The sequence below is a fragment of the Stegostoma tigrinum genome, chromosome 1, assembly GCF_030684315.1.
Source record: "Stegostoma tigrinum isolate sSteTig4 chromosome 1, sSteTig4.hap1, whole genome shotgun sequence".
Taxonomy (NCBI): Eukaryota; Metazoa; Chordata; class Chondrichthyes; order Orectolobiformes; family Stegostomatidae; genus Stegostoma; species Stegostoma tigrinum.
Window position 1 is genome coordinate 159,387,348 of NC_081354.1, and position 23,145 is coordinate 159,410,492.

The 23,145-nt window shown below is 45.4% G+C and overlaps 1 protein-coding gene across 6 annotated transcripts in view; it reads left to right on the forward strand.

Annotated features, from left to right (window-relative positions):
- The window catches only part of dym (dymeclin), a 438,871-nt gene that overhangs the window by 111,623 nt on the left and 304,103 nt on the right, over positions 1–23,145 (forward strand). For all 6 annotated transcript variants that reach the window (XM_059649745.1, XM_059649765.1, XM_048533408.2 and 3 more), the window contains exon 8: positions 9,615–9,757. In XM_059649745.1, the coding sequence (XP_059505728.1) occupies positions 9,615–9,757 (143 nt within the window). The remainder of the gene's footprint in view (positions 1–9,614; positions 9,758–23,145) is intronic.

A 23,145-nucleotide genomic window follows, 5' to 3' on the forward strand; every position in this document is an offset into this window, starting at 1 on the left:
CAGGGTTTAGATGTTTCAAGTGTGATAGAAAGGGATGTAAAAAAGGTAGAAGAATTGCTTTACTGATTAAAGGACACCTTGGAGCGCTCATCCATTGAGGCCATATAGGTAGAGGTCAGGAATAAGAAATGTGCAGTCGTAATGATAGGGTTATACTATAGGCCTCCCAATAGCCAGCAGGAGATAGAGAAACAGATAATATAGGCAGATCATAGACTCCTATAAATGCAACAGGGTTGTTGTAGTGAGTCATTTTAATTTCCCCAACATTGGCAAGGAGTCCCTTTGTACCAAAAGCTGAGTTGGGGGCAGAGTTTGTTAGGTACACCCAGGAAGGCATCTTGAAACATTATGTGGATGGTCTGACTCGGGAAGGGGCAGTACCAGACCTTGTATTGGAGAATAAGCCTAGCCAACAGACTGAAGTTTCACTGGGACAAGATTTTTGGAACATCCGTATAATGCTTTAACTTTTAAGAAAGTTATGGAGAAGGATAGACGTCTGAAATTGGGGAAGGCTACCTATAACAACATTAGGCAGGAACTGGAGAAGTTAGATTGGGGATGGGGATAAGTCCACACCTGCCCTGTGGGAGTCTTTCCAAGGCCAGTTGATAGAATTCAGGACCAACATGTTCCTTTGAGGCTGTAAGATAAAGATGGCAAGATTCAGGCATCCTGGATGACAAGAGATCTTCAAAGTTTAGTCAAAAAGTCAAAAGAAAGTATGTGTAAAGGTTTGGAAACTGAAATAATACGAAGCACTTGAGGAATATAAAGGAAGTAAGAAAGAACTTGAAAAAGAATTAGGAAGGCTAACGGGGGCCACAAGAAATGGCAGGTAGGATTAAGGAGAAATCCAAGGCATTCTATACATACCTTTTCCTTAGCCACCCTCTTGTATTTAATGTAAGTCCACTCAAGGATAAAGGAAAGCCTTTATACATGGAGCCAGAGGAAGTGGATGAGATCCTTAATGAATACTTTGCATCTGTATTCATCGAGGAGAAGGACTTGAAGTAAGATTAGGGAGAGGTAAGTTGATATTCCAGGGCATGCTAGTATTAAGGAGGAGGGAGTGTGGCGTGTCTTGAAAAAGCTGAAGGTAAATGAGTCCCCACAGTTTGTTGGAATCTATCCCAGGATGTTGAGGAAGGCAAGAGAAGAGCTTGCTGGGGCCTTGACAAATCTTTTCATCCACTTTAATCACAGCTGAGGTCCCAGAGTCCAGAGAATGGCCAGTGTACTTCCTTTGTTTTAGAAGGGCAACAAGAATAATCTAGGAAATAATAGGCCAGTAAGCCTTAGATCAGTGGTAGGGAAATTATTAGAAGATTTTTAGGATCAGAATGTATTCACATCTGGTAAAGATTGGACTATTGGTGGTAGCATGGCTCTGAATGGGGAGGCCTTGTCTCACAAGTTTGATTGAGTTTTTTGAGGAAGTGATGATGATGATTGAGGATAGGGCAATGGCTGTTGTCTGTCAAATGGACTTTGATAAATGCTTCAGTACTGTCTCCATGGTAGGCTGGTCCAGAAAAAAATTAAGTCACGTGAGATCCACATGAATTGGTAAGTTGGATACAAAGTTGGCTTGGTCCTAGAAGACACGGACTAGCTGTGGAGGGTGATTTTTCTGACAGGCGGCCTGTGACCAGTAGTATTCCATAAGAATAGAGGATTACAGGCTTTCTCGGAAGGAGCTCAAAAGTGGACTGAGGAGGGCCAGGAGGGGGCACGAAAAAGGCTTGGCAGGAAGGATTAGGGAGAACCCGAAGGCATCTTACTCATACGTGAGGAATAAGAGAATGATCAGGGTGAAGGTAGGGCCGATCAGGGATAGTGTAGGGAACTTGTGCGTGGAGTCTGAGCAGATAGGGGAAGCCCTAAATGAGTTTTTTGCTTCGGTTTTCACTAAGGAAAGGACCTTGTTGTGAATGACTACTTTGAGGAGCAGCAAAATAGCCTTGAACAGATCGAGATTGAGGAAGTTGATGCGCTGGAAATTTTGGCAAACGTTAAGGTTGATAAATCCCCAGGGCCAGACCAGATTTATCCTAGGTTGCTCCGGGAAGCGAGAAAGGAGGTTGCTAAGCCGCTGGCGAAGATCTTTGCTTTGCTTCCTCACTCTCCACGGGAGTCGTACCGGAAGATTGGAGGGAGGCAAATGTTGTTCCTCTTTTCAAGAAAGGAATAGGGAAATCCCTGGAAATTACAGACCAGTCAATCTTAGGTCTGTGGTCAGCAAGGTTTTGAAAAGAATTTTGAGGGATAGGATTTATGACTATTTGGAAAAGCAGCGTAATTAAAGGGAGTCAGCATGGCTTTGTGAGGGACAGGTCATGCCTTACAAATCTTATTGAGTTCTTTGAGGAAGTCACGGGACAGGTTGACGAAGGGTCGAGCAGTGGATGTGGTGTACATGGACTTCAGCAAGGCATTTGATAAGGTTCCCCACGGCAGGCTCATTCATAACGTCAGGAGGTATGGGATACAGGGTGATTTGGCTGTCTGGATTCAGAATTGGTTGGCTGACAGGAGGCAGAGAGTGGTTATAGATGGTAAGTATTCTGCCTGGAGGTCAGTGCTGAGCGGTGTCTCGCAGGGCTCTGTTCTCGGGCCTCTGCTCTTTGTAGTTTTTATAAATGACTTGGATGAGGAGGTTGAGGAGTGGGTTAGTATGTTTGCTGATGACACAAAGGTTGAGGGTACCGTTGATAGTATTGAGGGCTATTGCAGGTTTCAGCGAGACATTGACAGAATGCAGAGCTGGGCTGAGAAATGGCAGATGGAGTTCAACCTGGATAAATGTGAAGTGATACGTTTTGGAAGGTCGAACTTAAATGCTGAATCTAGGATTAAAGGCCGGATTCTCGGCAGTGTGGCGGAACAGCGGGATCTTGGTGTTCAAGTGCATAGCTCCCTCAAAGTTGCCACCCAAGTGGATAAGAAAGTACATGGTGTTTTGGCTTTCATTAACACGGGGATGGAGTTTAAGAGCCACGAGGTTTTGCTGCAGCTCTACAAAACCGTGGTGAGACCACACTTGGAATATTGTGTCCAGTTCTGATCGCCCTGTTATGGGAAAGATGTGGAGGCTTTGGAGTGGGTGCAAAGGAGGTTTACCAGGATGCTGCATGGACTGGAGGGCTTGTCTTACGAGGAGAGGTTGACCTAGCTCGGACTTTTCCCTCTGGAGAGGAGGAGGAAGAGAGGTGACCTGATTGAGGTGTACAAGGTAATGAGAGGCATGGATAGAGTCGATAGCCAGAGACTTTTCCCCAGGGCAGGATTGACTGCCACGAGGGGTCATAATTTTTAAGCTGTTAGGAAGGTATAGAGGAGACGTCAGAGGGAGGTTCTTCACCTAGAGAGTTGTGAGCGCATGGAATAGTTTGCCAGTGGAAGTCGTGGAAGCTGAGTCATTAGTGACATCGAGTTTTGAGAAGATTTGTAGCTCAGGTTGAGGTTCTGGATGTGAGTTTGCTCGCTGAGCTGGAAGGTTAGTTTTCAGACGTTTCGTCACCATTCTAGGTAACATCATCAGTGACCCTCTGATGAAGCGCTGGTGTTATGTCCCGCTTTCTATTTATCTGTTTAGGTTTCCTTGGGTTGGTGATGTCATTTCCTGTGTTGATGTCATTTCCTGTTCTTTTTCTCAGAGGATGGTAGATTGATTTGGAGCCAGTGTGTTTGTTGATGGAGTTCCGGTTGGATTGCCATGCTTCTAGGAATTCTCGTGCATGTCTCTGTTTGGCTTGTCCTAGGATGGATGTGTTGTCCCAATCAAAGTGGTGTCCTTTCTCATCTGTATGTAGGGATACGAGTGATAGTGGGTCATGTCGTTTTGTGGCTAGTTGATGTTAATGTCTCCTGGTGACTAGCTTTCTGCCTGTTTGTCCAATGTAGTGTTTGTCACAGTTCTTGCAAGGTATTTTGTAGATGACGTTCATTTTGCTTGTTGTCTGTATAGGGTCTTTTAAGTTCATTAGCTGCTGTTTTAGTGTGTTGGTGGGTTTGTGGGTTACCCTGATGCCAAGAGGTCCGAGTAGTCTGGCAGTCATTTCCGAGATGTCTTTGATGTAGGGGAGAGTGGTTATGGTTTCTGAGCCCGTTTTGTCTGTTTGTTTTGGTTTGTTGCTGAGAAATCGGCGGACTGTGTTCATAGGGTACCCATTCTTTTTGAATACGCTGTATAGGTGATTTTCCTCTGCTCTGCGTAGTTCCTCTGTGCTGCAGTGTGTGGTGGCTCGTTGGAATAATGTTCTAATGCAGCTTCGTTTGTGGGTGTTGGGATGGTTGCTCCTGTAGTTCAGTATTTGGTCCGTATGTGTTGTTTTCCTGTAGACGCTGGTTTGAATTTCCCCATTGGCTGTTCGCTCTACTGTGACATCTAGGAATGGCAGTTTGTTGTTGTTTTCCTCCTCTTTTGTGAATGTTATGCCAGTAAAGGGTATTATTGATGGTCTTGAAGGTTTCCTCTAATTTGTTTTGTTTAGTGATGACAAAGGTGACATCAACGTAGCGCACCCAAAGTTTGGGTTGGATGATTGGCAGAGCTGTTTATTCGAGTCTCTGCATTACTGCCTCTGCTAAGAACCCTGATATCGGAGATCCCATGGGTGTACCGTTGGTTTGTCTGTGGGTTTTGTTGTTGAAATTGAAGTGGGTGGTAAGGCATAGGTCCACTAGCTTGATGTTGTCTTTGCTGATGAGGTTAGTGGTGTCTGGTGTATGTGTCTTCGGTTTTTCTAATAGTGTATTCAGTGTTTCTTTGGCCAGGTTGATGTTGACGGATGTGAACAGGGCTGTTATGTCAAAGGAGACCATTATTTCATCCTCTTCTATCTTGGTGTCTTTGGCGTTCAGGAATTCCTGGGTGGAGCGAATGGAGTGGTGGGAGTCTTCTACTAGGTGTTTTAGTCTTTGGTGTAGTTCCTTGGCTAATCTGTAGGTTGGTGTTCCAGGTAGTGACACTATGGATCTGAGGGGGGCTCCTGGTTTGTGAATTTTTGGTAGTCCGTAGAAGCGTGGTGTGTTGGATCCATCTGGTTTCATTTTTTGGAAGTCTCTCTTGTTTAATTCTCCAGATTTTTGAAGTTTTTTGAGTAAGGCTGTGATTCGGTTCTCTAGTTGTGGGGTCGGGTCTATCGCCACCTGTTGGTAAGTGTCGGTATCTGCAAGCTCAATGTAGTCCGTTCGGTTTAAAGTGACTGTCAAGTGTCCTTTGTCTGCAGGTAGGATAATGATGTTTTTATCTTTTTTGAGTCCTTTTAGAGCTTTCTTGTGTATTGAGTGTGTTTTCTTCCTTTTTCCTGCTTAGTGTTGGTGCGACTGTCTGTCAAACACAAACCTCCCCTTAACACCCCACTAGCCAAAAGAACAGCTGAGCAAAACGGCTGCAGAATGCTTAGAGAAATGATCAATGATGCCCACAACAGACTCCGTAAATACAACCGGGAAATTTCCCGCCAAAAAACTTATTCACTCACGCGACAGACCATGAATGGACAGACACAGTACAACGAGCCATAGACATCAGACAACGGCACACAGAAAACGAAAAAACTAGACCTGCAGAAAAAACTAGACAAACTCTCACAAAATAACAACACAGACAGCACAGAAGCATGGATAAAAAACTTATCTGACCGACCATTAACAGACACTGAAAAAGCCGTCTTAGTAAGAGGATTAAATTACAACTTCCGGGATGCGGACAAGAAAGATTTCTTAGCAGTGCTAGAAACAACACTGAAAGACAACAAACCCACAGAAGAAACCCAGCAAACCATCAGACAGACAGTCGCACCTTTTCCAATGCTTCCACATCTTTCCTTTAACGAGGCGACCAGAACTGGACATAATATTCCAGATGTGGCTGAATTAGGCTTTTGTATAGCTGGAGCGTAACTTCACGGCTCTTGAACTCAATCTGTCTATTAATGAAAGCCAACACACCATACCTCCTTTTAACAACTATATCCACCCAGGTGGCAGCTTTCGGGGAACTGTGGACATGAACCCCGAGATCCCTCTGCTCCTCCACACTGCCAAGAATCTTTCCGTTAACCCTGTATTCTGTTTTCAAGTTTGCCCTTCCAAAATGATAGCACAGTTGATGGCACTTTCTCCCACTTTACTGATGATCGAGATTAGACTGATAGGACAAATCCAGCCTTGCCAATTATTATTTTTGGGTACATGAGATAACTAGGCAATTTTCCACAATGTTGGGTGGATACCAGTATTGAAATTGTACTTGAAGAACTTGGCTAGGGAAGCAGCAAGTTCTGGAGCACAATTTAATACTATTCTGAAATGTTGTCAGGGCCCGTTGCCTTAGCAGTATCCGGTGCCTCCAACTGTTCCTTGATATCACTTGGAATTAATTGATTTGGCTGAAGATTGGTATGAGAGATGCTGGGGCCCACTGGAGGAGGCCTAGTTGCATCATTCACTTGTCACTTCTGACTTAAGATCGATGCAAATGCTCTTGCCTTATGTTTTGCACTAAAATGTTAGGCTCTTTCATCTTTGAGGATGGCGATATTGTAGAACCGTCTCCTCAACAGAGTTGTTAGTTGTCCATCACCATTGTTGAAAGGCAGTGGCAGGCTGCAGAGCTTAGCTGTAACCTATTAGTTTTAGAGTTGCTTAGCTCTATCACTTGTTTGTTATGCTGTTTGGCATGCAAGTAGTCTTGTTCTGTTGCTTCTCCAGGTGAATTCCGAAGTATGCCTAGTGCTGTTCCTGGCATGCACTCCTGCTCTCTTTATTGAAATAGGTTAATCCCCTGGCTTGATGGTGATGGTTGAGTGCGGGACATGCTGTGCAATGAAGTTGCAGGTTGTGTTGCAATACAACTTTGCTGCGTTGGTCCACAGTTCTTCATGGGTGCTCAGTCTTGAGTTGCTAGATCTGTTCGAAGTTTGTCCCATTTAGTGCAGGTGACAGTGCTACACAAATGATGGAGGATATTCTGAATGTGAAGGCAGGATTTCATCCCCATAAGAACTGTCAGGTGGTCACTTTTACTGATACTGTCATGGACAGATACATCGGCAGACTCAGATTGCTCACCTTGATTGGTTGGCACATTGAGTCTGAAAGTTGGCAAGGCTTGTTGCACCTGTATAAAACTTTAGTTAGGCCACATTTGGAGTATTATATGTAGTTCTGTTTTCTACATCATAGGAAGAATGTGGAGGCTTTAGAGACATTGCAAAAGCGTTTTACCAGGATGTTGTCTGGATTGGAATATATTAGCTATAAGCATAAATTTCACAAACTTGGCTTGATTTCACTGGAGTGTTGGAGACTGATAGAAGTATATTCAATTGAGAAGCATGAAGAGGGTGAATAGTTGGAGTCCTTTTCCAGGCGACATATGTTTAAAGTTGGAGGAGCAAAGCTTAAAGTGGATTAGTGAGGCAAGATTTTACACAGAGGGTGGTAAGTGCTTGGAGTGTGCTTGGAGATGGTAGAAGCAGATACTTTAACAGCGTTTAAGAGGCAATTGGACACCTGCCTGAACAGGCAGGGAATAGAAGGATTTGGACTATGTGCAGGCAGATTAGTTTAGAATGTCATCATGTTTGGCACAGACATGGTGGGCCAAAGGGCCTGTTCCTGTGTTGTAAAGTTGTGTGTAATATCTTAATAGATTACAGGTGAGATTTCACATAACACACTGGTTTTTTTAGTGAGAAAGTTGATTAAGAACGTGCCATAATGCTAACTAGATTACCACTTGGATGTGAAGTAGTTTGCATTGCATTTTATGTGAGGCATCTACAGTTTTGACATTTTGACCAAGAGTTTCTACTTCGGAGGCAACCAAAGATCCAAGCTGTGAATTGCGTTTGAAATTATGACAGTTCTACCAAGCAAACTTTTTGTTCTGGTTTCTGCTTTGGTTTGCTGGGTGGCATGGCTGGCTCACTGTTTAGCATTGTTGACTGTCAGTGCCAGAGACCCTGGTTTGATTTCAGCCTGTCTATGATGACTGTCTATGTGGAGTTTGTATGTTCTTCCTGTGTCTTTGTGGATTTCTACTGAGTGCACCAATTCCCTCCTACAGTCCAAAGATATGCAGGTTTAAGTGGATTAACCATGCTAAATTGCTGTTCAGTGTCCAGGGATGTGCAGGCTAAGTAGAATTTTTGAAGAGGTAACCAAGAGGATAGAAGAAGATAGGGCAGTGGATGCTGTTTGTATGGACTTTCGTAAGCCTTTGACAAGGTCCCGCACAGCAGGCTAGTCATGAAGGTTGGGTTGCATGGGATCCAGGGAGAGCTAGCTAATTGGATTCAAACACTGGCTCAATGGTAGGAAGCAGAAGGTAACGGTTGAAGGATGTTTCTCACACTGAAGGCCTGTGACTAGTAGTGTGCCTCAAGGGGCAGTGCTGGGACCTTCGTTATTTGTCATTTTCATAAATGATCTGGATGTGAATGTACAAGGTAGGCTTGTGGATGATACAAAATTAAAAAGTTATCATTGACAGTGAGGAATGTTATCAACAATTACAGAGGTATCTTGATCAGATTGGGCATTGGGCTGAGGATTGGCAAATGCAGTTCAATACAGAGAAGTGTGAAGTGTTGCACTTTAAAAAGTCAAACCAAGGTAGTACTTGTACAGTAAACAGGAAGGTCCTGAGGAGTGTTGTAGAACAGAGAGACCGAGGAGTACAAGTACATAGTTCATTGAAATGGCGTTACAGGTAGACAGGGTGTTGAAGAAAACATTTAACCTGCTGGTCTTCATCGGTTGAGGCACTAAGTATAGGAGTCAGGTTATTATGTTACAGTTGTATCAGTAGTTGGTGAGGCCGCACTAGGAGTATTGTGTACAGTTTTGGTCACCATTTTATAGGAAAGATATTAATAAATTGGAAAGTGTGCAAAGAAGGTTTATGAGGATGTTGTAGGCCTGAGTTATAGGGAGAAGTTGGCCAGGATAGGACTTTATTCCTTGAGGGTTTAATTTATATCATATATCTTATCCTCATATAATCAAGAGGAGCATAGATAGGATGAATGCACACAGCCTTTTTTCCCAGGGATGGGGAATTGAAAACCAGAGGGTATAGGTTTAGGGTGAGAGGGTTGAGATTTAAGAAGGACCTGAGGGGCAACTTTTTCATGCAGAAAGTGGTGCGTGTATGGAATAGTTTGTCAGACAAAGTGGTTGAGGCGGGTATAATAGCAACATTTAAAAAATATTTAGATAGGTACATGGAGGGGAAGGGTTTAGAGGGATATGAACCATATGTGGACAATTGAAGCTAACTGAGGGCACCATGGTCAGCATGGACCGAAGGGCCTATTTGCATACTGTATTACTCTATGATTGTAAGTAGATTATCTGTGACAGTGCAGGGCTGGATCTGGGTCTCAGTGGGATTCTCTTCGAGGGGTGTGGAAACTTGATAGGCTCAATTGTCTCTTTTCACACTTAATTATTGCCGAATGTAAAATTTTTGTACAGAACTGTGGAATTGGAAGATATCTACTGCACTCTAGACCACTGACTTTAAGGTATTTATAAATGGGTAGTAGATTGGTAATACATTTTTAGACATTTGTTTTTCTTTATTTTCACAGCCTTCAGTATACTAGCAGAGTTGTGAAAACATTACTTTACAACTTCATTCGGCAAGAGAAGTGCCCATCTCCAAGGACTCAAATTTTTGAACAGGCATCTGAGGGAAGTGGATTGCTATATGGCTTAGCATCTGGTGTGGCGTGTAAGTACATTGAGTGTGATTATTGAGTTACAAGTATATAGCTATAAAGTGGAACAAAATTCTGGATGTGAGTTTGCTCGCTGAGCTGGAAGGTTAGTTTTCAGACGTTTCATCACTTTTTTTTGTTTGAAAAAATATACTTTATTCATAGAATGTATAAAAAATAAAACATTTATACACCTATCCAGTCATGCAAGCTGCTCTGGGTTACCCAGGGGGTATGTACACCAACTAAAGGAAAAAACAAAACAAAGAAAAAAAAAGCAAAGACAATACCCCGGCAGTCGTGTCCCCACACAGTCTCCGTTGGCCCCTTGACCAGTTGGGGAAGGCGCCAGCTGGACCCAGTTACCAGATAGGAACCTTTTTTCTATTCTGGACGAGGGGTTTCATACAGTCGTCTTGCCCCACCACGCCTTGGCAGCGGCTGCCCCAAGCTTTAGCCTGTCCCTCAGCACGTAGTCCTGGACCTTGGAGTGCGCCAGTCTGCAAACACTCGGTCGGGGTCAATTCTTTCAGCTGGCAGACCAGCAAGTTGCGGGCAGACCAAAGAGCGTCTTTCACCGCATTGATGGTCCTCCAGGCGCAGTTGATGTTGGTCTCGTTGTGCGTCCCGGGAAACAGCCCGTAGAGCACGGACTGCCGTGTCACGGAGCTGCTCGCGACGAACCTCGACAAATACCACTGCATCCCCCTCCAGACCTCCTACGCGTAGGCACACTCCAGAAGGAGGTGATTGACAGTCTCGTCCCCCCCGCAGTCGCCTTGAGGGCAGCGTGCGGTGGTGCAAAGATTCCAGGTGTGCATAAAGGATCTCACTGGCAGAGCCCCTCTCACCGCCAGCCAAGCAATGTCCTTGTGCTTGTTTGAAAAGTTCTGGCGATGAGGCATTCTGCCAAACGACTTTGGCAGTCTGCATGGGGAATCACACGATGGAATCCACCCTCTCCTTTCCCCGAAGGGTCTCGAGGATACTACGTGCTGACCACTGCCTGACGGCCTTGTGGTCAAAGGTGTTTCCTTTCAAAAATTTCTCCACGAAATGGTGGTACGGGACGGTCCAACGACTCGGAGCATTCCGTGGCAACGAGGCCAGGCCCATCCTTTGCAACACCTGGGACAGGTAGAACCTCAGTAAGTAGTGACACTTGGTGTTTGCGTACGGAGGATCTACACACCGCTTGATGCAGCCACACACAAAGGTAGCCATCAGGGCGAGGGTGGCGTTCGGTACGCCCTTTCCCCCGTTTTCCAGGTCTTTGTACATGGTGTCCTTGTGAACCCGGCCCATCCTCAACCCCCAAATGAAGTGGAAGATGGCCCGGGTGACCACAGCGGCGCAGGTCCAGGGAATAGGCCAGGCCTGCGCCACGTACAACAGTATCGAAAGCCCCTCGCACCTGACAACCAGGTTCTTACCCGCGATGGAGAGGGACCGGAGCGTCCACCTGCTCAGCTTCTGCTTCAGTTTGGTGATATGCTCCTCCCAAGTCTTAGTGCACGCCCCCAGCTCCACCGAACCAAACACCCAGCACCTTAAGGCAGTCTGTCCTGACAGTGAAGGGGATAAAGGAGCGGTCATCCCAGTTCCCGAAAATGGCCTCGCTCTTACCCCTGTTGACTTTGACTTTGGCACCCGAGGCCAGTTCAAACTGGCCGCAGATGTCCAACAGCCTACTCACCGACCGACGATTGGTGCAGAAGATGGCGACGACGTCCATGTACAGGGAGGTCTTGACCTGAAGACCTCCGCTGCCTGGGATAGTCATGCCCTTCAGGCTCACGTCCTTCCTGATGGATGCGGCGAAGGACTCCATACAGCACACGAACAAGGCAGGAGAGAGCGGGCAACCCTGCCTGACTCCAGATCTGATGGGAAAACTGTCCGATTCCCGCCCGTTGATCGAGACTGCGCTAACGATGTTGGTGTAGAGCAGCCGAATCCAATTGCGGATGCCCTCCCCGACCCCCAATTTGGAGAGGATGTCCCTCATGTAAGCATGAGAGACCCTGTCGAAGGCCTTCTCCTAGTCCAGGCTGACGAGGCAGGTGTCCACTCTCTTGTCCTGCACGCAGGCGATCGTATCCCTGATGAGTGTGAGGCTCTCAGCGATCTTCCTGCCCGGCACAGCACAGGTTTGGCCAGGGTGAATCACCGACTCCAGGACAGACCTGACCCGGTTGGCTATGACCTTGGCCAGGATTTTGTCGTCCACGTTCAATAATGAAATGGGACACCAATTCTTGATTTCTTCCCTCTCCCCCTTCCTCTTGTAAATGAGGGTGATGATGCCCTTCTTCATGGACTTGCACATTTCCCCTGCCCAAAGCGCACTATCGTACACCTCCAGCAGGTCCTGGCCAACTAGGTCCCACATAGCGGAATACAGCTCGACTGGTAAGCTGTTGCTCCCGGGTGTCTTATTCCTCTCCAAGGACTTGAGGGCTCTGGTCAGCTCGTCCAGGGATATCGGCCGGTCCAGCCACTCCCTCGTGCCGTCGTCCAAGACCTCTGTGATAGACGACAGGAACAACTCAGAGGCCGTGCTGTCCGTGGGCTTCGCGCTGTACAGTCCAGCATAGAAGGATCTGCTGATCCTCAAAATGTCGGGCCAAGTCGACGTCACCGAGCCATCGTCCTCCTTCAGCCGGCGAAGCACAGAGCTCTCTTTGTGCATCTTCTGAAAGAAGAAACGCGAGCACGTCTTGCCCTGCTCCACGGAGCGGACGCTGGACCGGAAGATTATCCTGGAGGCCTCCGCGGCGAAGAGTGAGGCTGGCTGGCCTCTTACCTCGCGGAGGTCCTCTGTGACATCGACCCCCATCGACTGCAAAAGGAACAGGTCCTGCATCCTTTTCTGGAGTCGCGACAGCTTTCCCTGCCTCTCTCTCGCCTTCCGAATACCCTTGAGGACAAAGAACTTCTCGATGTTCCCCTTCACTGTCTCCCACCAGTCGCCCGGAGACTCAAAGAGGGGTTTCACGGTTCTCCAACCGGCGTATTCCCTCTTAAGCTCCTTGACGTTCTCTGGGGTCAACAGAGTCGTATTGAGCTTCCACATCCCCTTGCCGGCCTGTTGGTCGTCCTGTAAGTGACAGTCGGCCAGCAGGAGGCAGTGGTCAGAAAAGAACGCCGGTGGACCTGACCGAGAACTCCCATGCCACAAACAGGAAGTCTATCCTTGAGCAGATAGACCTGTCTGGCCGCGACCAGGTGTATCTCCGCTGCGCTCCGTCTGCAGGGGTGCTGAAGATGTCGAGCAGCTTGGCGTCTTTCACCGTGCCCATCAGGAATCTGGACGTGACACCCAGTTGACTCCCCCCACCCGCTGTCCCCATGTCGGATCTTCCATCTGCATCAATGATGCAGTTGAAGTCTCCACTTAGGATGACCGGCCTGGACGTAGCCAGCAGTGGTGGAAGCCGCTGCAGGACGGCCAACCGCTCACTCCGTACCACTGGGGCGTACACATTGATCAGCCTCAGGGGACCGTTCCTGTAGGTGACATCAGCCACTAGGAGGTGCCCCACCACCACCTCCTGAACTTGAGAGATGGTGAAGTTGCGCCCCCGCAGCAGAATAGCCAGGCCCGAGGAGCGACAGTCGTTAGCCCCCGACCAAATTGAAGGCCCACAGGTCCAGGCGCCCGACCATTTCCTGTACCTGCTGAGGTGCGGTATCCCGCACTCCTGCAGAAACAGGAGGTCTGCCTTGACGGTCAGTTAGGCCAACATGGACACGCATCTTGCGGTGGACTTGACGCAGCGCACATTACGTTTGCAACTCGTATCCCCATTGTGGGCAGTGACCGCAGTACCCTCCCCAAGTCCAAGGTCCAGCCCCTCCATTTGTCCCTTCATGCCCATTGCCCAGGCTAACTGCTGGACGCGCTCTGTGTTCTGGAAACCGTCCGTGCTGCCTTCCGGGTGGCATCCCCCCGTCGGGGGTACGGAGGCAGGAGAGTCCGGCTCTGGGTCAGGCTGGGGACACGCTGTTTCCTGCTTCCCACCTGAAGGTTCCGGGGGGCCCTCCAGGGCCCCAGCAGCGCGTGGCTGGGTGTCGGAGGGAGCCTCAGGATGCCTCCCATCACCTGGAGTCGAGGTGCTGCTTTCCTTCTCCCTTGAGATCTTTAGCTTCTGCTTTGGGTGGGCCTCCTCCGAATCTCCCTCGTCAGCGGAGCTCTTATAGCCCCCCTGTAGCTGCCTCTTCCCGCCTGATGGTTGCGGAGCTGGGGCCCTCCGGCGCACCTTCCTCCTCGCCTTCCGGACCGTCGTCCACTCCCCTGGGTCACCTGTTGCCTCCTCCATTGACTCCGGGTTGTCGGGGGGGGAAGCGGAGCCTGAAGGGGTGCTTCGCTGGCCTCGGGTCCATCCTGCACGACCTGGCCCACCTGCACACTAGGGGGGTCCTTGCAGGGGCCTGGTGCCTTCCTCTCCTCCGGGGGGGGGGGGGGGGGGGGGGGGGGGGGCTTGCCCCGCAATGCCCCTGCCGGCGACCTGGGCGTAGGTGGTCCCCCGCTGCAGACATGCCCTATAGAGGTGGACCGCTTCCCCGCAAAGGTTGCAGTTTTCTTCTTTTGGGCAATCCTTTGCATGGTTTCCCTCCTTCCTGCAGTTCCTGCAGATGGTGGCTTTGCAGTCGGCTGCCACATGACCTGACCTACCACAGGCATGGCAGACTTTGGGTTGCCCTGCATAGGTCAGGTAGCCCTTGCTCCCACCGATCGCGAAGCTGGACAGTGGGTGTACGATGTTCCCGTCGCGCCCGTCCTCAGCGTCACCCTGACCTGCCTCTTGCTTGTCCAGATCCCAAAGGAGTCCATGATGTTGGTTAGGTCCCCTTCCACTTTCACGCACCTTCCAAGGAAGGTCAGGACATCAGCTGCTGGCACATGCAGGCTGTACATGTGTACAGTGACCATACGGCTCCTCTGCACCGGCATCACGAACAGCGGGACGGCAGTCAGTACAGAGTGGGGGCCCTCGCCTTTTTCCTTGAAAACCTCCAGGAAGCACTCGCAAAGCTTGGCACTCCTGAAGGTTACATCGTAGAAACCTCCTCCAGAGAAATCCTGCAGGCAGTAAATGTCCGCAGCAGCGAACCCACAACAGTCCAACAGGACCCTCTTCACGAAGAAGGTGCAGTCCACAGGTGCACCTTCATCCACCTTCTTCACGGAAACGCGGCTGGTGTTCCGGACCCCCTGACCCGGGGCATGAGCACTTGCCGCAGCCATCGTTGCAGGTTGGCTGCTCCCCTGAACCAGCATTAGGCCGAAGCCAGCATTAAGATCCACCGGTTGCAAGGGTGCACTGCCAACCCAATGTCTTCCTTCCACCTCCAACACAGCCACGCTCTCCTCTTCTCAGTCCACAAAAGAGTGGGTCCTTATTTTGTTCCGGATGTAAGTTGGTTCACTGAGCTGTAAGGTTCATTCCCAGACAATCCGTCACCATTCTAGGTAACATCATCAGTGAGCCTCTGGTGAAGCGCTGGTGTTATGTCCTGCTTTCTATTTATCTGTTTAGGTTTCCTTGGGTTGGTGATGTCACTAGTACAAGATAGGTGGAGAGGAGACAGACAGGTTTAAGAGGCGGGGATGGAGCCACTGTACGTGGGGAGGTAGGGAGGAGATAGGTCAGCCTGGGGAGGATGGTTAGGTCAAGGAGGCGGGATGAGGTTAGTAGGTAGGAAATGGTGGTGCGGCTTGTGGTGGAGGAGGGGACAGGTGAGCGGAAGAACAGGTTAGGGAGGCGGGGACGAACTGGGCTGGTTTTGGGATGCGCTAGGGGGATGGGAGAGTTTGGAGCTTGTGAAGTCACAGTGATTACATTGGGCTGCAGCGTTCCCAAGCAGAATGAGTTGCTGTTCCTGCAACTTTTGGGTGGCGTCGTTGTGGCTATGCAGGAGGCCCAGGATGCACATGTCTAAGGAATAGGAGGGGGAGTTGAAATGGTTCGCGACTGGGAGGTGAAGTTGTTTATTGCGAACTGAGCGTAGATGTTCTGCAAAGTGGTCCCCAAGCCTCTGCTTGGTTTCCCCGATGTAGAGGAGGCCACGGCGGATGCAGTATACCACATTAGCAGATGTGTAGGTGAACATATTTCACCTGCACATCTGCTTGTGTGGAAAGTCGTCTTGTGGCCTGGGATGGGGGTGAGGGAGGTGGTGTGGGGACAGGTGTAGCACTTCCTGCAGTTGCAGGGAAAAGTGCCAGGTGTGGTGAGGCTGGAGGGGAGTGTGGAACGGACAAGTGAGTCACTGAGAGTGGCCCGCTGGAAAGCAGACAAGGGTGGGGAGGGAAAAAATGTCTTTGGTGGTGGGGTCGGATTGCAGATGGCGGAAGTGTCAGAGGATGATGCGTTGGATCCGGAGGTTGGTGTGGTGGTATGTGAGGATGAGGGGCATTCTCTTTTGATTGTTATTGCGGGGACGGGGTGTGAGGGATACTACACTCACCTTTTACTGGCTCTATCCCTGCCTCTTTGACCTGTCTGTCTCCTCTCCACCTATCTTCTCTTCTATCCATCTTCGATCCGCTTCCCCCTCTCTCCCTATTTATTTCAGAACCATCTTCCCCCTCCCCCTTTTCTGATGAAGGATCTAGGCCTGAAACATCAGCTTTTGTGCTCCTGAGATGCTGCTTGGCCTGCTGTGTTCATCCAGCTCTACACCTTATTATGTCAGTGATAATGGGAACTGCAGATGCTGGAGAATCCAAGATAATGAAATGTGAGGCTGGTTGAACACAGCAGGCCCAGCAGCATCTCAGGAGCACAAAAGCTGACGTTTCGGGTCTAGACCCTTCATCAGAGAGGACCTCTCTGATGAAGGGTTTAGGCCCGAAACGTCGGCTTTTGTGCTCCTGAGATGCTGCTGGGCCTGCTGTGTTCATCCAGCTTCACATTTTATTATCTACCCCTTATTATCCCTGGTTGACTGTCCTCTCTCAGAAGGATCGTTGAAGTTAGCATCCTGGCTGCCAAAGTTTAGGTCAGCCAATTCAGCATTTCTCACAAGCCAGATTTTCAGCTATAATTTGTAAATTGTGCAAACTTTTGATATTTTAGTAACTCTATTGAGGCTAAGTTGCAAATATATTTTGAACAAGAATATTATTTGTGGACTATTTCATTTGAATCAAAATTGTGCAATGCCAAAGTTTGCAGCTTCTTAGCTAATCTCATACAGTACCCTTTGTAAGTGAAGACATCAATGGCACTTATCCTGTTACAAGTTGCATGATAAGTTTTATAGTAATGCATGGTGGAAGCTGCTTAATTGTAACCATTTCTAATTTTGCAGTTTAAAACAAAAAATTATGCAAAAAAAGGCTGTTTTCGTGCATAACCTTTATTTGCTGAAACTTTATGCAATATCTTTTAACAAGTTTAAATACAGATATTTTAAAACTAGTTATGTATAATGGCTGAGATTTTGCTCAAGTGGGGCAACTATTGATGTGCTCTGCTAGTGCATGTTTATGTTTGAAAATCTTTTTGCGTACAAAGTTGCTGAAGATAAGTGTGGTGACAACATCCAGGCATTATGGACCTATGTAAACAACAGAATAAACAGCATTTCTCCTGAGCCAATGAGTTTAAAGGAACGAATAAAAGGCCGACAAAGAATTGAGAAGGGGATTGAATTAGAGTAGGTGAATTAAGTGCCAAACCAAGCAAAGAAAGGAAAATAGAAGGGAAAAGAATGGATTAGAGAAACAGAGGAAAAGAAATTTTAAAGACATTAAGTAATTCCTTTGAAATCCACTGTAGGTCCTGAGTCAGAAGAGTTGGACTGTATACTTCTAATTGATCATTTCCCGGACGACAACAACAATTGATCTGCAGTTGTTAGCATTTATTATTATGTTTTGAAAAGGTAATTGTAGCATTAATTGGAAATTAACTTGAAAGTGTAAGAACTTAGTTTCTTAAGTTTCACAATTAAGGATAAACATTTAAGGGCCCCAGATTCCTTTATCTACTTAACTGTGAGCTTTTGGGAGTTTGTGACTATCAACAGCTCAATTAATTTCCTTTTTCAAAGTCTCCCCTTTTTATGTCAATTGACTTAATCCCCACTTGCTCCCTTACAGTTTACTGCTTCTGTCCACACAACTTGCTTCATCACATAACCTAGTATTATTTACAACAACTGTCTCTTCCGTCTCCCATCGTTGATATAGTACATTAATATTGTTATAACATGGAGATACCTGCCAAATCAAATCAGCCTCTGTATCCCTTTACTCACAACACATTAAAATTAAAATACTTAATGACCCTCAAAAAGGATCCCAAGCGTTCCTGACAAGACATCCAATAACCAATACCAGACTTTGTGAATAACCAATAACAGACACCATGTTTATAAATTAAACAAATGATTTAACAATTTATTAACAATGCAGTAGCTTTAGGAAAATCAAGTTGAAGCACAAAGGAATCTAATTAAGGTCAGTGATTTAAACTCAATCTTCCTTGATTCCAGCTGCCTTCTCTCTCTTTCTGTGTCTCAAAGATAGTCAGGTGAACTGTCACAATTAAGGGATTAAATCAAAAGATAAGAAATAAGTGGTGTGACTGGCCAGTTCATTTCGTCTATTTGTATGATCCTTCGTCTCACCAGCAATGGGATTATATCTTGCTTGGTTTCTAAAGACACCAATGTGTGCAAATAGTTTCCAGTAGGCTTCGAGGAAAATTCATTTAATTCTTTTAAATGACATTCTATTCTCTGGACATTAAATACATTGATAATCAGAGGACAACCTGGGAGCCATTCAACTTCCTGGCATAAACAAATAATACTGTTTGTTCATTGGGTCGTGGGGATTTGTCAACTTTCTGTTCGATTAATTTCTCTAATATTATTTTTTATTAATTTCTTTAAGTTTCACACTGTCACTAGAACCCTTGTAACTTGATTATTTCAGCGTTTTTTTTGTGTCCCCTCTATGATGACAGACGCAATGTACTTATTTAGTTTGTCTGCTATTTCTCTGTTACCCACAATAAATTCTTTTACCGGTGCTTGTAATGGACCCAACTTTACTTTTCTTTCCATTTTACTTATTATTGAAGCTTTTGTAATTCTTTCTGTTTTTTGCTATCTAGTATTACTTTCCCTCTTTCTTAACCTTGTAGCCTCCCTGTTTTTGTTGATATCTAAAATTCTCCTGATTCTCAGGTTTAGATTTAACTTTGGTAACTTTACAAGCTTCTGCTTTGATTTAATATTACCTTTAACTTCCCTTCTTAGCCATGGCTTTTCATTTTTACTCTGTAACATTTTTGCCTTAAAGCAATGTCTGCTTCTTAAAAACGAATCATTAATTACTAGCCATTACCTATGCACCATCAAGCCTTAGAATGTATGTTTTTCAGTTCATTACAGCCAACCTCCTCCTCACACCTTTTAAATTGTTGTTTATATTTAAGACCCTATTTTTGGATTCAACTGCATCTTTTTCAAAGTTAATGGGCAATGCCCATCATAGTGACTTATCATTAGGTAGCTATTCCCTTAAGATTCTTTTACAATAAGATTGTTAATTAGCCTTTTCTTACTGAATAACACTAGATCTAAGATAGCTGGTGCCCAAATTGGTTCCTCAACAAGTTGCTCCAGAAATCTTTCTTGGACACGTTACAGAAATTCTTCCCCCACAGCATTTGTGCTCATTAGATTTACCAGCCTTTAGATTGAAATCATTTCTGATTATTGAATTCCCCTTGCCTCATGTGCCCTGATTTCATTATTGATACCACGATTGACATTGCCACTATTATTTGTCCTATAATGAACTCCTACACTCTTGATCCCCTTGAGCCTACTGTATAATTTAGTTATAGTATGATCACTGGTATGATCCAGTATGGCATATTTCCTTCTTGGATCTATGAAACACAAATCTGACCCACACACTTAGAAATTCCTTGACTTTTCCAACTGAGTGTTCTGTTTCTCAGTCTCTGAAAATTGAAATGTTTCATTATGACTATCTTATTTTTTCTTCTTATTAAGACTAATTTGGTAACTGTGTGAATTATGCATGCATATATGACAAGCACTTTAGGCAGTGCGCTCTCATTTATATCCAACATATTTGAAAATCACTATTTGAGTCCATGTGGAAAAAAAAACATAATTGCATTTTCACAATGTGAAGTTTGAAGAATTTTTTTTGAAAAGGAAGGAAAGCAGCCTATAAAGTGAATATTTCTCCGAGGTAAAAATTCACATCTGTTCTAATGAAGCTAATATCTATGCTGTTATCATGCACTGCTACTCGTTTGAGCCCCCTGAGCCTAATAACAACACAGTTATCTGAAAAAATTGTCAGAGCAGCAGATGCTTAATTAATTCTGCTTTGCTACCATTACTAAATCTAGTGTGGCATGTTTCCTCCTTGGCTGTAAGACACAAAAAACTGTTCTGAAATCTTTCTAGAAATTACTTGCATTTAAACATCTGCAGGCTTTGCACCTGAAGCTGGAGTAGAAATAGAGAAGATAAGATGTAGTAAGGAACCTAAAGAGTGGAAGGCGTGTGTAAATAAGAAGGCTGAAGGAATGTGCTGAGGGAGAGGAAGCTATGGAATTACTTGTAGATCAAGCTGATTGTTTAGAAATTGCTGCTTTGCGGGTTGGGTAAATGTGAAGATTGACGTACAGAGGAAATAATGGAATGAGTTAGATGAACGGGCAATGGAGTTATGGATGCATCGTCATTTTTAAAAGTCATAACAGTTGGCTCATGACCGTACTGCAAATACCAAGTTGGCAGATAAAAAATTTACTACTAAATGTTCGTTGGTATCTGGAATATGTTGTGGCAAATGTAGATGAAAATGTGGAGGTAAAACCTGACATTATTGGGCAACAGGATATGGGCTAAGAAACACTGTTTGGGGACAAATAACTTGAGTGCGCACAAGACTGAGGGATAGAATTTGAAGATAAGATGTTGAGTTTTGGTGGAAGTCAAAAAGGAATTCTTGCCAAAGATGAAGGGAAAGAGTTTTCTTGTCCTTCCAGAATTTGGTTTTGATTTCTAATTCATGCAATGTACTAACATTTGACGGTGTTGGTAGGAAGAATAAGTTTGTTGCCATGAGTATACATTTGAACGTGAATCCATAAACATGAATGATGTTGAGGTACAGCAGGCAAGTAAGGAAGAGAAGGAGGCTAAATGTCAAATCTGTTAACACACCTGAGGTGATGATAATGAGAGGGAGGAAAAAGCCATGACTGAGAATTTACAAAAATTAGGCGTAACATGTAAAAGTGGAACCACTTTTGAGCAGCATTGTGGATAACACTGAGAAGAGAATAAAGTGGGCGTGTACAGTGAATACCATGAAAATGGCAACTAGAATAAGGAGCACTACACTCTGTTAGCTTTGTCAAAAGTAATCAATGATTTGACTGAGCCATATTGATGTTAGGTAAAGTTTGTAGTAATGGAGGTGTGACTGCAAAGCTGCATGCTGAAAAGAAATGAAAGGATTTTGGGATGTGGTAATTGGAGAAAAGATAATAGTTGTATGGAATGGCTGCTTAGAAGTGGCAATAATGGTGGCCTGAAATGGAAATAAAGGGGGAGGAAAGAGCATGATTAATCATGTTAGCAAGCACTGGTTTGAGGAAATTACATTTTTGAGTTGCATGAGTTTGGAAAGGGTGAGTAGCAACAGATGTGGAGTTTGGCTATGAGAATCTTAGGTGGCATGAGACAAAACATTGGGGCGACTGAATCTGAATAAGAACCAGCTCAACAGATGCTTTGAGACGAGGAAATTTAAAAAAAATATTTTGTATGTTACATCAAGATAGGGAAGCAGAGAAAGAGGATTGCTGTTTTCAGAGATGGTGGTGTAGTCAGGGACAATACTTTGTGGAAAAGATTCTGATAGTGAAGGGCTGTGTGTATGGGATATTTGAGGAATTGGGAACAAAAACAACAATAACTATGGGTTGAATTAATTGAAAATTACTTGTTGCTCAGCACAGGCTACCTGGTTTTATTGTTTTGTCTATGATAATTCCACACTGCAGGAAGGAAGTAATTTGCAGGGGTCTTTGCAAAACCAAACAAAGTCTAAAGAAGGGTCCCAACCCAAAACATCAACTTTCCTGCTCCTCTGATGCTGCCTGGCCTGCTGTGCTCCTCCAGCTCCACTTTGTGTTATCTTAGACTCCAGCATTGGCAGTTCTTACTATCTCCGACAAAGTTCCCAGTTTTTGTTGCAGTCGAGTGAGGGAGTGGGAGGAGAATTTGGCTAAATTTTATAGAGGTGAAGAATATACTTTAAGTTGTGAAAAGATTTACAAGGATGCTGCTGGGACTAGAGCATTCAAGCTTAATAGGGCAGGCTGAATAGGCTGGGGCTTTTCTCCCTGAAGCATAGGAGACTGAGGGGTGACCATAGAGGTTTGTAAAATCATGAGGGGCATGGATAGGGTAAGTAGCCACGGTCTTTTTCCGATGGTTGGGTGAGTCTAAAGCTAGAGGACACAGGTTTAAGGTGAGTGGGGAAAGATTTGAAAGGGACTTGAGAGGTAACTTGCACAGAGGGTGGTGTTTTTATGGAATAAGCTGCCTGGGAAGTGGGGGAAATTGGCACTCTTACAGTATATAAAAGGCATCTGGATGGGTATATGAATAGGAAGGGTTTAGAGGGATTTGGACCAAATGTTCTATGTTCTAAATGCTGCCACATGGGTTCAAGTCAGATTGGGATGTCAGATCAACGTTGAAGAGTTGGACCGAGCGGTCTGTTTCTGTGCTGTATGAGTCGATAATATTGAATGGTTGTTGTAGTAATGAAACTCAAAGGACAAGGTTTCTGAGCACTGAAGGAGTTTGATGATGGTATTCATGCATTGCAAGTAATTCAGGTTCATTGATCAGATTTGAAAGTGAATAATTAGGTTCAGCACTCAGTTTTACTCTTGCATTATACTTAGGTTTTTTTTTGGTTTTTGGGGTAAATATATTTGTTACACAAATCCCATTCATTTTTTATTTCCTGTTTTATATAACCAGGATGTTTTGGGAGAGAGAAGAAGCAGTAAGAGGATGAAGTGTCATAAAGTTATTTTGATTTGTTTACAAGTAGAATTGTGTTACAGCCAAACTTCGGGTTTGTATGTAGATTAAAATTTTATATTGAATATATGTATTTCAAACCAAAAGGAACATATGTATAAAAACCAACAGAAATGCAGATGCTGTGAATCAAGAACAAAAACAAAGTTGCTGGAAAAGTTCAGCAGGTCTGGTAGCATCTGTGAAGGAGAAAACAGAGTTAATGTTTTGGGACCGCTGACCCTTCCTGAGGAACATAAGTATGTCTGGGAAATAAACAATTAAGATC